This window comes from Haliotis cracherodii, unplaced genomic scaffold (genome assembly GCF_022045235.1).
Source record: "Haliotis cracherodii isolate W230 unplaced genomic scaffold, xgHalCrac1.p SCAF_9, whole genome shotgun sequence".
NCBI lineage: Eukaryota > Metazoa > Mollusca > Gastropoda > Lepetellida > Haliotidae > Haliotis > Haliotis cracherodii.
The window spans coordinates 52844961-52858904 of NW_027266343.1; the positions used below are offsets into that span (position 1 = coordinate 52844961).

The 13944-nt window shown below is 38.8% G+C and overlaps 1 protein-coding gene across 1 annotated transcript; it reads left to right on the plus strand.

Moving 5' to 3' along the window:
- The first annotated feature begins 2876 nt into the window (after positions 1-2876).
- LOC139452820 (baculoviral IAP repeat-containing protein 7-like) lies at positions 2877-5069 on the plus strand. Its single transcript, XM_071234444.1, has 2 exons — positions 2877-3612; positions 3792-5069. Exons 1-2 carry the CDS (start codon positions 2897-2899, stop codon positions 4357-4359), a joined length of 1284 nt encoding a protein of 427 aa, XP_071090545.1. The 5' UTR covers positions 2877-2896; the 3' UTR covers positions 4360-5069.
- The last annotated feature ends 8875 nt before the right edge of the window (positions 5070-13944 follow it).

The following is a 13944-nucleotide window of genomic DNA, read 5'->3' on the forward strand; positions in this document are numbered from 1 at the left end:
GACTATAGCATGTGCATATGAATCACTATCAAACATTGTAGACACCACGTGCTCGCGAAAAGGTGAGCCCGTAACAAACACACGCAAAGGCAAGTCAATTGCACCTGAAATAATACGAGAACGTATGGTACAAGTCAAAATAGGGCAGTGCGTGGGACATCATTTTTGTCACTAAAAAGGAAATGTCCTCCAATGTTCTACCAAACAACCTTTGAAAGCTTCGCTGACGCCTTGAACGTTGTAACGTTGCTTAACAACTTTTGAGCAAGAGTCGTATGATCATTATTACCTACTTAATGCATCTTTACACTCGGAACGTTATCAGTTTGTTGTGCAATATAATTAGTAATGGAACTTAAGCTCTTCGCCACCATCCACGATCATGACAGGAATTTCTGTAACGTAGCCCTGTGACGTATGTACGTGACCCAACCTGCAAAATGCATTCGTTTCTGCATATTATAGTTGTCGTTTGCTCGAATAGTCCTGGTATTGAGAAGGGGCACGGGTGGCCCAGTCGTCTAAGGCGCCGCGATTCGCTGTGCAGAGTAGCGTGCCTTGGACACGCCAGAAACCTATGATTGTGGGATCGAATCCCGGTTCGCCCCGATTATGTTTCTAGGTTTGTAAGCACCATACCCGTGCTCGTGGGTTTCACCGAAGTGGTAAACGTCTGAGACCTGCATCACTTCGGGCGTTCCTCCCACATTAAGCTGACACGCCTTGATATAAGTGGAATATTGTTAAAAGCGGCGTTAAACCCAACTCACTCATATCTGGGTACAAAGAGCATGCTCGATTGCACCTGAAAAGTTGTGAAATGGAGACACCAAGGATGCTGCTGCTGGTATATTGCTCGACATAAAGAGAAAATGGACCATTGCAAAGTTGAAAACTTCCCGCTTGTCATACAGTTCTGAGGATTCCCCATTGTCACTGTGAATCTGGATGCATGCATCTAAATAAGAAACAGATGAGGCAGTTTCACTGGTCTCTTCTTTCATATATATATTCTTTCATATATATATATATATATATATATATATATATTTCTAGTTCAGATGGATAGGGGCGGTCGGGTAGCCTATTGGTTAAAGCGTTCGCTACTCAAGCCGAAGACCCGGGTTCGATTCCCGACATGGGTACATTGTGTGAAGCCCATTTCTGGTGTCCCCTGCCGTGATATTGCTGGAATATTGCTAAAAGCGGCGTAAAACCATACTCACTCAATCACTCAGATGGATAATTCACTGGAAGGGAGTTGGTAAGTAAGACATAGAGGAGAATCAGTAATAGTATTATGACAATGGGTTGGCTGAATTTAAAGAAACTGGTTTCACATTCTTTCACACGAACCTAATATACCTCGCGATAACGGGTAATGCTTACTTTACACTACGGGACATGAAACAATGGTACATCATCTAGATTCATTCGCTCCGGGGGTAATAGCACGTTACTAGAAGCTATTTAATTATTTCCTGATTAATTAAATTAGTCTTTCTCTAATTATACCAATAGTCTCTCTAAACGTTATTGGGTGCAGTTACTTCCCTTTATACGGTGAGCAGACAACATAAGACGGAAACACATCAACGTCAGCTCATTTCATCGTTCATTGATTAAAAAGCATACCATTGTATAGAGATTTGCAGGTCAGACACAGCTTCGATTTTAATTTGCAAAACCGAGGAACAGATTTCGTTAAGCGCGACTTCGGGTACATATGATCTGTTAGATCAAGGAAGTAAACGGGTATTGTGTATTCCCACCTCAGCGTAATAGGGCCTCTTCTATCCTCGATTATACGTTTTCGTCATGAAACTAAAAAAATGAATTCGGTCACATATATATTCAGTATGCATTCCAACCGCCATGACTGTCTATACGTAATACTAGACTACGTCATATATGGAAGTATAAGCCTTACCATATGTTCAAATTTTGTTTTTTGTCACTGAGATCATTAGAATTCTTGTAAATATTCAAAGTTTGAAGACGTACGTGTATGTATGATGTTATTGATCAAAACAACGTGCATTAAAAATGGCAATATTTATACTGTGTTGACATATTTCAAATAAATTTAAATGTTTGAAATTTAATTTGGTTTTCTTTGACGGATAAATGGGTCCATTGCTTAGCTTTGGAAAAGGATATCTATTATATGGAGACTATTCCAAATGTGCTTTACACTCCAAGAGCATTGGAACACTGTTAATTTGAGCAGTTGCCGGCATGTAACAAATGATGTAACAGTTAGGGTGAGACGTGGAATGCGAAGATATTATATGTGGACGGACTGCACCGGTGTGTTTCACAATCATTACGTCACATACCCATGGTGTACATTCATTGACACGACACGTTGACACGTTGGACTATCACTAGGTCACATTGACGATGTATAGGTAGATCTACAACCAGCACGTGTCTCATGAAGGTTTCCAAGTATCAACTATCAACTGACATCGGTACGAGACTATCAATATAACAGTCCACTACTTCACCAGAATTAAGCATACATACATGGACATGAAGGTTCATTCATATATGCTATAAATAGCGACATGAAGCCGAGCGATCTGTCTGCAACAGACAATCGCTATTTGTATGTTATCGCTGAAACGGATTATCAAAGTGATATTGTGGGTGTTTTTACGGTGCTATTTCTTTGACAAAAACACACGATCTTGAAGTAATTACGAATAGTGTATCAAGAGCTGGTATTTTGTAATAAATAACGGAAACTCCAGTGTGACGTCGATCGTCTATTTATAGCATTGGGTAAACACGCTTTAACCTCGCCTATATAGGCAGTCGATTGAGTGAAATGCTCAATCAGCTACAGGGTGTGCGGTTACAAGTATCACTATATAGCATTTACTAAGCAAAGATGACTGCTATGATTTCAAGGCCTTGTGAAATCCATCAAGGGTATATATATGATCCTGCTTGTACCTTACACCATATAAGCTATCTTAATGAAGCCTCCCGAGCAATGGCGGAGGCATCTCGCATGGAATCAGAAATAAATAGACTAAACTCGTTCAAATACTGGCCAACATGGGCAACCCAGAGTCCAGCTAGTTTGGCTAAAGCTGGATTGTATTACACAGGAAGAGAGGACAGGGTTGAGTGCCCCTTTTGTTTTGGTGTTTTAAAAAAATGGCAGGCTGGTGATAGTCCTCTACAAGAACATAGGACGCATTTTCCTTATTGTAACTTCATCCAGGGGAATGATGTTGGTAACATACCCATAGAAGAAAAAGTCCAGACCTGGCCATCTGTTCCACACGCAACTCCAGAAGCTGCCCAGACTACAGGCTCCTGTGACTATACACGAGAGGCCAACAGGTTAAAATCATTTTCAAGATGGCCGCGAAATATGTCTCAAACCCCGGAAGCCCTTGCACGAGCAGGGTTCTACCATATACCATGCGAGGAGAAGCCAGACCGTGTGAAGTGTGCCTATTGTCGAGGGAAAGTATACAACTGGGCCTGTGGAGACGACCCCTGGATTGAGCATGCAAAGTGTTTCCCGACTTGCCCCTATATAAAGCTGTGCAAAGGGAACGATACCGATGACCTTCAGCGCCACCCACACAAGAGGTATGTTGATATATATCAAATTATATGCATGATTTATTACAAACATCGATATCTTAATCATGTATTTGCTATTGTTTTTGTAAATATACATAATTCTGTAAAAATATTAAATATTAATATTAATTGGAAATGTTAGATCTGATATTTTGTAATATAATATATATTTTGTATATTTTCAGTACTGGGAACAAGACGGAAACTATGTTTAAATTACATTCTTCTGAATCGGAAGTTGACGAAGTTACACAACTCATGATGAGTGATGCTGTTCAGGCCGTTCTCCAGATGGGATTTACGTCAGACCTCGTGAGAACTGTTGTACACAAGTGGCACACAGAACGATGTTGTGATTCAGTTTCCGCACAAGAGCTCGCCATTGCTGTTCTAGCAATAGGAGAAGAAACAGGAATTACAACAAATAACGTAAATGACACCAGAAGTTCAACGCCAAACAGACGTGAATTACGCCATGAAGACATCAACAGACATTCATCATCTGACAGGGGCCAGATTTCAAGTCAAACACTATCGGATATGACACAAAATGTTGGCCTCGTGAAAACGGTTCAAGACGAGAATGTTCACATGAGAGAGCGGTATCTGTGTAAAGTCTGTATGGAGAATCAGCTGAGGGTGACGTTCCTGCCATGTGGTCACCTGGCGTGTTGTGGTCCCTGCTCTATGGCCATGTCCGACTGTCCGATCTGCCGGACGCCCATTACAGGGTGTGTCAGGAGCTACTTCTAGATACAATTGTTTCGTCTTGTCTTGTTTTCTTGGGCCCGGGACACTTATACATGGACTGAACTGAACACATACGTGCAGAAGTAACGCTGGAATTTTATCGAAAAACAGAATTTGTCCACGAAACTTCTTAAAAAAATAATCATGCTTCATATTGTTGGGGAAAAGGTAATTGTCTGCATTGTTGCAATGTGTTTTTAGAACAAATATATTTGGCTCATAGTTCTAATTAATGAATATTACATGGTCGGTCCTAATGAGTCAATGACATGAAGTGTGGTGATCAAAGTGCTCTAATCGTTGAGGACCAGCACAGGGGACTATTTACACCCCTAGTGTTTTTTCAAGGACACATTATTTTTAATGGACACTTTGAATCACCCGAAGTTCTCACAAATTCAAGTCAAAGATGAAATTATCCAATTTATGTTGTGATTGATCTTACACTTCAAAAATTGTGTTTGTTGCTGGACTTGTAGAACATGAAAATGTTTACATTTATATCACATTTGTGCCAAAATAGCATTTTACGCTATGTGTATTGATCGATAGTTATAGTTCTGTGGTATCTGAGTCTTGTAAATCCACATGTACTCGTTTATTTATTTTGGTTGTTATTGTTTTTACTACTGTGATATCATACGTACGTAGCATTGCTCATTGATATATGTTTATGTGTCCTCAGGTGGAAGAATATATGTTGATATTGATATTGATCTTGGAATAGTTATTTGTTTGTATGCAAGTCTTTCATGATAATGACTGTTAACATGGCAATAACATTTTTCTTTCTGTTGTTTTCTGTTGTTTCTGACATTTGTGTGACGTGATATATATATTTAACAAAGCTTCATGTCTCTTGCATCATTGATCATACATTTATATTTATTTTTATACATACAATACAACGATGGAACTTTGAATGTCACCTTTACATGCCTTTATTTGCATCATAAATAATAAAGCAATTGTTAATGTTACCATGAAATAAATTTTGTTAACTATATTTGAGGTGAGGTGAGGTGAAATTGGGTTTAACGTCGCGTGCAAGATTATTGCACTTATATAGCGACGTGCTTGCACGTGTGTGTGTGGCTGCTTGTACTAGTCCGGACTGATGCCGATTTATAGTGCTAGCTCACTGAGATACCATGCCGCAGTTTAACACGAATACCCCACTCAGACACAGTATACTGACTCCGAGCAGACCAGTCCTTGTTTTAGCCCCTTAATGCCGAGCGCCAGACAGGGTAACAACAAGTACAATCTTTTAACGTCTTTTTGTATGACGCGGCCTGGGATCGAACCCTGGACCTTCCGCTCTTCGGGCGGACGCTCTACCACAAGACCACGGAGGCGGTCGCTAACTATATTTGAATTGTACTTGGTTTATTGGAATTCGCCCTGTGGGAATTCCGTGCTCTTATAAGACCCTAGGACGCGTGCGAGGCGACTAGGTGGATTGGGTGGTGAGGCTCGGTCAGGAAGGTGATTGCGTCTCTTCCTACAAGAATGGCTTGGGTCGTTGCCCACAGTATCGAACACTGGGTTGCCTGGTCCAGATTATTGACATTATTTATAGGTGTTAAGCAGTAAATTCCGACACACACCACACACACACCACACACACACACACACTTGTAGGTATCCAAATGATTGATTTATATACAGTGACGTGTGTGTTGTTGTTATTGAAATTCTCTTGTATGAATGCTCAAAGACTTCCTTCTGACATGTAACAGATGGAAGACGAGTCATAGTAGTTTCGCGGGATTAAAATGTACGTTTGTGAGAACAAATGGCGAGGCGCAGTAACTGTGTCTGGGTATCCCTATAAAGTACTGTCTCGAGTCTTCTGTCCGTCTCAGAGAACAGCCAAGTACTCGAAACCCAACTTAACCCAGGCACCTATGTATATCTCAAGGTATATGCAGTTTGAACAATACTGCTGTGTAAAATGTATTTCCATGACTACATTATTGGAACGTGACCCACATTACAAAGCTATTGGTCGAGAGCATGTGGTAGTCCGTCTCACAGTCCCTGAACCATATTATTTCCCCTTCCTCCCAACCTTCACTGTAATGCTATAACCCCAAATTAAGCAAGTCTAGATTTTCCACACGTTCTGAATCTCCAAACGCCCTGGGGCTCCTTTTCAATTTAACCGTAGCTGCTTATTTCCATCCAAATACTATATTTTCAGAGACTAAGCGTTCGTCTAAGTATTCAGCCGCGTTCTAACTTTATATGTTTGCAGTAGGCTAGTCCAGTCAATCTACAGTTTAAACTCCAGCTTATTGCAACAGAAACAATTTCTTATGAAATTCAATCAGAATATATGTACGTTACACATGCTAAACGTTTCGAAAAAAATATAGTGAATTTTGCGATGAAAATGTGCAATATAATGTTGAAAACGTATGACCCGAATGGGTCGCCGTACAGGTTAAGGAAGATAAAACCTGACGATTGTTAAGCCAACGAAGTTTGTTTACATCGTGATTCGGGACTAATTACTCCTATATTAATAATGCTCCTATATGGTGACAATATGGTGACAGATTTAATATATGATGCTAATTTCAAAACAATTAAAACATAAACATAACATGCAACAAATACGTGAGGTGAAATGGGGTTTAACGTCGCGTCCAAGATTATTGCACTTATATAGCGACGTGCTTGCACGTGTGTGTGTGTGTGTGGCTGCTTGTACTAGTCCGGACTGGTGCCGATTTATAGTGCTAGCCAACTGAGATACCATGCCGCAGTTTAACATGAATACCCCACTCAGACACAGTATACTGACTCCGAGCCGACCAGTCCTTGCTTTAACCCCTTAATGCCGAGCGCCAGACAGGGGTAACAACAAGTACCATCTTTTAACGTCTTTTGGTATGTCGCGGCCTGGGATCCAACCCCGGAGCTTCCGCTCTCCGGGCGGAACAAACACGTGAATGTGAATGTTCTGGTATGTATGATCGCCATACCATGTGTTCGTCTGCTAGAGATTCGAGCTTAAATTCGAACTGCATTCAAGTCTTTACATGTTACATTTTAGTAAATGTATTTAAGTGGACATATAGTGAAAATGCATTGTGTTATTGCTTTTTAAACGCAATATTTCAACGGAATATCCCTTTAAAACGTACACTAGTTAGAATCACTTGGGTTTTGAGAGAAAAATATCTTTACTCCATTAAATATCGTATATTGTGTTTTGTATGGTCGATTTTGGCTGTCGCATTGGCTCAGAATCGCTAACCTCAAAGCCTTTGCCAACAGACCTCTTTCTACTTTATGTTTGTGATTTATTAGAACATAAATGTTGAATTATTCTTTTTATAATGTTCTTTTTTTTATAGAGAATTTCGAGGAAAAGGTTCACGAGCATATAATGTATTTTTCCGGAGGATACTCAACCCCAAAAAGTACTGGAATCTTTACTTGACTAATAAAGTGTCATCCCAAGTATGACATTGTTACATTTGACCACTTTCTAAATGGCATTGTGCGCACATCCTTGTTTGAGTTAAATGAATAATAATAATAATAATAGCATTCTATTTATGTGTCACGTGTGGTACACGTGATATATCGGAATGTAAGCTGTGGTGTCACATTTACCGCTCCCAGTTTTTAACACCCTTTATATTGTCTTATCTAAACTTGGCTAAATATGCATGTCTTCAGCTGTTTAAAAAATAAAGTGCATTGTCACAGCATGCCGTGATGGTCAGTACGCCACAATATATTTTATATACAAAAAATCAGTCGATCCTTATAAGTCACACTTTTGATATTCATTTCACATATGCCTCGGATGAATATGAGTACGGGAGGGAATTCTGGTCAGTTAAGAAGAGAGTCAGTTATCCGAAAAATCGTTTATCCAAACAATGTTTAAAAAAACGCAAGTGTCGGGATAAGCGGGGTTCGATTATATTTTTATATTTGTTTTTACGTTGACCTCTAAAAGAGCGATGTTTGCAAAATTCAATTATTTGTAATTGTATTATTTTAAAAGGTCCTAAAAATAGTATCTACAAGCCAAGACAAACCAATCGGAACCTATTGTTGATTAAAAAAATAAAAAATGCAAATCGTGCATTTCCGCTCGTGAACAAAATGCGTTAGGTACTTGCATTGGAATACCTATTCTGCTGTAAGTGTTAACTAATAAACCACTCGCCTTGATTTCGGTTGCTGCTTGTGTACATAATGTGCATGTTGTGTATTCAAATGCAATCCATGTCATGTTCATATTTAATAAAACAGGGTGTGATACAGCGACTTTGTTACTCATGGAATCTGCCTGGAGTATTTATAATTATGATATATTAGGGAGTCCATACCAAACAATTTTGTTATGTATACGTTGTGGCAACGTTGTGATATTACATCTATAGAACGTTATTCTGTGGACTGGCAACGTTGTGCACCAGCGTTGTGTTACGTCACAACGTTACGGGAACGTTGTATTTAGGTTGTGGTAACGTTGTACTTCATGCTGTGATAACTTTGTATGTTTACGTTGTATTTTTACGTTGTATTTTACATTGTAGCGTTATCTTATTACGTCCATGCAGCGTTATTCTGTGGACTTCCATAAACGTTGTCACAACGTCGTCAGCTACGTTGTGTTAGAAGACTGAAATACTAAAATAAGTCCTGTCCATACGACATTATTGTGTGGACTCCCACTGACGCTAGGACAACCTAGTAAAACAACGCATCATACTTACGTCCCTACTTACGTGTATACGTTGCGGTTGGGTAGCCTTGTGGTTAAAGTGTTCGCTCGTCACGCAAAACACCCGGGATCGATTCCCCACATGGGTACAATGTGTGAAGCCCATTTCTGGTATCTCCCGCCGTGATACTGCTGGAATATTGCTAAAAGCTGCGTAAAACCATACTCACTCACGCACTCAGAATGGGGATGTTATTCTGGTGGAATATACCTGGACATACCTGTGAGTGGAATATCGACTTGGAAGCGTAAGAAACCTGCGACATTCCGTATTTCTGTCCACATGTTCCGAAAAAGTTTGCCTTACATCACTGTGGATACAGTGTTGCTCATTGTCACTGTACTCGTAACAGTAGTAAATATGCTCTGCAGAACTGTTGTTCCATACATCATCGATCAATGTGATAAAGGTACTTATCATTTCTAACGTAAGCCTCCCAATTACAACAACCCTGTCTGTCAAAGAGTAGCTTCATATGATACCCCTGGGTACCTTTTCAAATGGCATACGTATTAATTATTACCATTACCTAATTACTCTAATCTTTGCCAAAATATGTAAGGGATATCGATATCGTCCACTTTCTCCATACACCATTAAACTTGGGGTTCAAGGTTTGACACCAAGGAATCGCTTACATGCACCGAGGTGTGATTTCTCCTCTGAATCATATAGTTCCATACCCCAAATCTCGGCTCCATTTGGTAAAATTTAACTTAATTTTGTATCGAATATTTAAAATTTGGTAAACAAAACTACCCTAAGTGGATTCCAATATTAAAATCTTTTTTCCTTTCATTGCAGCAGTAATTGCATGCAAAGTCCACGACAGCCTGTTTGTAAACTACACACCTAGAAATTATGTGATGATACACATTCTATTTCATTTCCTTGGTAATATCATTTTTCTCTCTTAGATACAGTGCCACATTTCTTGAAAACTATAGTTTTGGTTTTAATTGAGGTTTACCGGCAAACCCCATTTTTGACAATAATTTTCCAATTCATTAATTTGTTTTTGTAGACCAGGTATTGTGCTTGAAAGCATTACTATATCATCGGCAAATAGAAGGAGAAATATCTTTACTATTTCGGGGTGAAGCTGGATGCCATTATTTCAATTTATTTGGATTTGTTGTGCTAATTCATTAATAAAGAATGAAAATAGAAAAGGACTCAACATGCATCCTTGTTTCACACCAACGTTACTTTCAAACGTATCAGATATAGTACCATTATATCGCACACAAACCTTTACACTATGACCCATATTGCACAACAACTTACCAATTTTACTACTAAGACCATGTGATTTGAAAAGATACCATAATTTGTTTCTGTAAAGAGTCAAACGCCTTGGAGAAGTCGACAAAACGTACATAGAATTTTCCACCTTTCTTTGTCAGATAACTTTGTATCATTGACTCTGACATTAAATAAACTATCAATTGTAGAGCACCCTCTTCTAAAACCTGACTGAGCGTCATCAATTTTCTGAAAAGTCTTAGCCCAAAATACTATTCTTTTATTTATGATATCAGTAAATATTTTACTAAAAATGCTTGATAAAACAATACCTCTATAATTGTTTATGTCATTCAAAGAACCTTGTTTGTGAAGTGGGATAATGATTTTCTTCGGGAAATGATGTTTCAAGCATAATGTTAAATATAAGGGCCATGCATGAAATATGAATATCAGTAGACTTTTTAAAGAATTCTCCCATAGCGTTATCATATCCAGATGACTTTCTATTCTTAAGATGGTTAATACCCTCCTGTCGAGTACCTTTCGTGATGTTACATAATCATCATTATCTAATTCTGCTTGTTGCAAATTCAAAATATTTTTCTTTTTCTCCTTCTGGTGCAGAAAAAAGTTCTTTTAAATGCTCACACCAATCCTTAATATTTATATTATTTTATTTGTGCCGTTTTTTCCGAGGACCTTTAATTGTTGCCCAAAATGCTTTCGAATCGTGAATATTTTGTCCCAACAGGTCGGCTTATTTTCATAATACTCTGATTTCTTACGTCTACACATTTCATTATATTGATTACGAACACGATGATAGTTTTCTAGTGAGGCCAAATCTTTCTTTCTCCTAAATGTATTTAAACATCTTCATATTTCTCTAGTTAAAGATTCACAGTCGATATCATACCGTGGCTCTATGTAGTTAATATTGCACGACCTTTTCTTCATATTCTCAGCAGCTCTGCATAAAGCTTTAGTAATGTATTGCACACCATCATTAATACTAGAAAATGCTGCATTTACTTCTTTTTTAGATAAGTCTACTATATCATCTGATGATAATTTCCCTGTGAAGTCTTGACATCGCTCGTTTCCATACAATATTGGTTGAAGCATTCGTATATGTGCATTCGTATATGTGTTACGCTTCGCATGTGTTACACCTGGCGTGCTGAGGCACATCGTGACAGGAAGAGGAGACATACAAATATACATGCACGTGCAGAAGCACACATGCTCGCACACGCGTCATAGTAGAGCACCATGGCAACCTTTACACATTCGATGAAAGCAAGCTCATATTAAATATCATAAATACATATCGATCCGTTCACATGCTGACATTATACATAAATTATTTGACCATGCTTAGGGAAGTGAATAGGATTTAGGTGCGTTCCATTTCACCAAAAAAGAGAACAATCTGCAAAATAACAGGAAGCCCATCTTCTGGGTTCCTAGGGAACAATCGCCGTGCATTGCGAGACGATTGCAGACGTGACGTTAATTCATCACTCAATCATTCCAAAGAAATGGATATGTTTAATTTTGTAAAGTCATGAACCCTACAAATATTAAACATGTCGTAACTACTATACTATACATAACTATAATATACTACACACAGAGGAATACGTGACATGTAATCTGGTAGGATGTATTTTGTTATCGTTGTGGACTCTGCCATCAGCGTAATTCGTATATTTGTTTTTGATTTTTTGGTAAAGTAAATATATCTACTGTGATGTAACATGCGATTTACACAACGGTATGCGTTAAAAAAAATGTTTTCTTGATCATAAGTAATCTCAGCTAATAGCATTATCCATTGTACAATTATATTGATTCTCTCTCTCTCTCTCTCTCTCTCTCTCTCTCTCTCTCTCTCTCTCTCTCTCTCTCTCTCTCTCTCTCTCTCTCTCTCTCTCTCTATGTCATTTTGGAAAAATTCTAAACTGCAAAATTTCTATTCATATTAGTATTCGTATTTATGAAAAGAAACAAATTTGAAGAGAAACAAAAGAATACAAAAATAAACTCCTATAAGTCCTACGTAGGAGATACTTAGACAAAGTTCGAATCCCGGTTCGCCCCGATTATGTTTCTAGGTTTGTCAGCACCATACCCGTGCTCGTGGGTTTCACCGAAGTGGTTAACGTCTAGGACCTGCATCACTTCGGGCTTTCCTCCCACATTAAGCTGACACGCCGTGATATAACTGGAATACTGTTAAAAGCGGCGTTAACCCCAACTCACTCACTCACTCACTCACTCACTTAGACAAAAACAATTTTCACCGTGGCCATACTACGCTTCCGTACGTTTGTATCCCATCAGCAAGGGTGAATCAGGCCCTAACACATCTGTTTTGTCATGTAGCGCGTTATGCAGGCGAACCTCGCTTGTCCGGACAGTTGCGTTTTCTCAAATATTGTCCGGATAAACGAGTTTCCGGATATCTGAATCCCTTGTAAACTGACCAGAATTCCCTCCCCGGCCCAAATTCTACCAAGGCATATGTGGACTGACTGGCAAAGGTATGATATGTGTAGGATCGAGTGATTTATAAATAAATACATTGTACTGTACTGAATCACACGGCATGCTGTGACAACTCACTTTATCATTGAATTCTATTTGGCCTAGTTTAGATAATACACTTGTTTTGTATACAGCTGTGGCGGAGAGGTTAGACAGCCTGACACAGATGAGTAATAGCCAGGTTTACCTCCACTAGATTGAAGCTGAGGTTGAACTCACTCGTGTGTAGCGAATAGCGAATATCGAATAGCTTTATTAAGTACATCACGATGAGGCAGCAGATACATACATATATATTTGTTAAGCACAAAACCATAAAGAGTAGTCCTGACATTTCCTCGAAACCATGGGCGGTCATGTAGCTTCAATATCTTAGTTCGTGATTTCACAGAACATTGGTTAAAGTGTTTATTTCATAAACAAAGACCTGGGCAGACAGAGTGGCTGTATTTCCTTCATCGAACACACGCTGCACATGATCACAGCTGGTTACTTTCTTTGTTGGAATAATGCAGTTGTTAGGCCGGGCCTAGTAACGAACAAGCACTTGTTTGGCAGAAAGGTTTCGCTAAAATATGTCATCTTGTTGTCTCGTGCCTATCCTCGTCTTGCTTAATCACAAGTCAACTCCTCATTGGCCTATTAGGATTTAACATTGTCAGTAATTTTAGACCCTCTTTTTCTGAATTTACTTTGGCTCATTTTTCGTCATGTTTACATATCTCACAAGAATAAGTCATCAATGTTGTCAAAGCTGTCTGACATATTTTGTATTAACAGTTTATGAAGCCACACACTGGCCAAATGTTTTATGGACAAAAACCACACGCTGTCCTCTTGAGCGATTTTTGGGGTATGAAGTTTGTATGTGATTTTTCTCAACCCTGTTCAGAAACATCTTTGTAAATATAACTGGTGATATTTCTTTAAATCAGGATAAATTAATACACTTCTTGAGTCTACAGGAAAATGACATGCTTTCGCTAAACTTTCCTCCCACTGATTCACGCAAGGACAGGTTCACAAGCTACAG

Coding starts and splice junctions, on each gene's coding strand:
- LOC139452820 (XM_071234444.1), top strand. CDS start 2,897: ATGACTGCTATGATTTCAAGGCCTTGTGAAATCCATCAAGGGTATATA. Junction 3,613..3,791: donor CAGCGCCACCCACACAAGAG/GTATGTTGATAT, acceptor GTATATTTTCAG/TACTGGGAACAAGACGGAAA.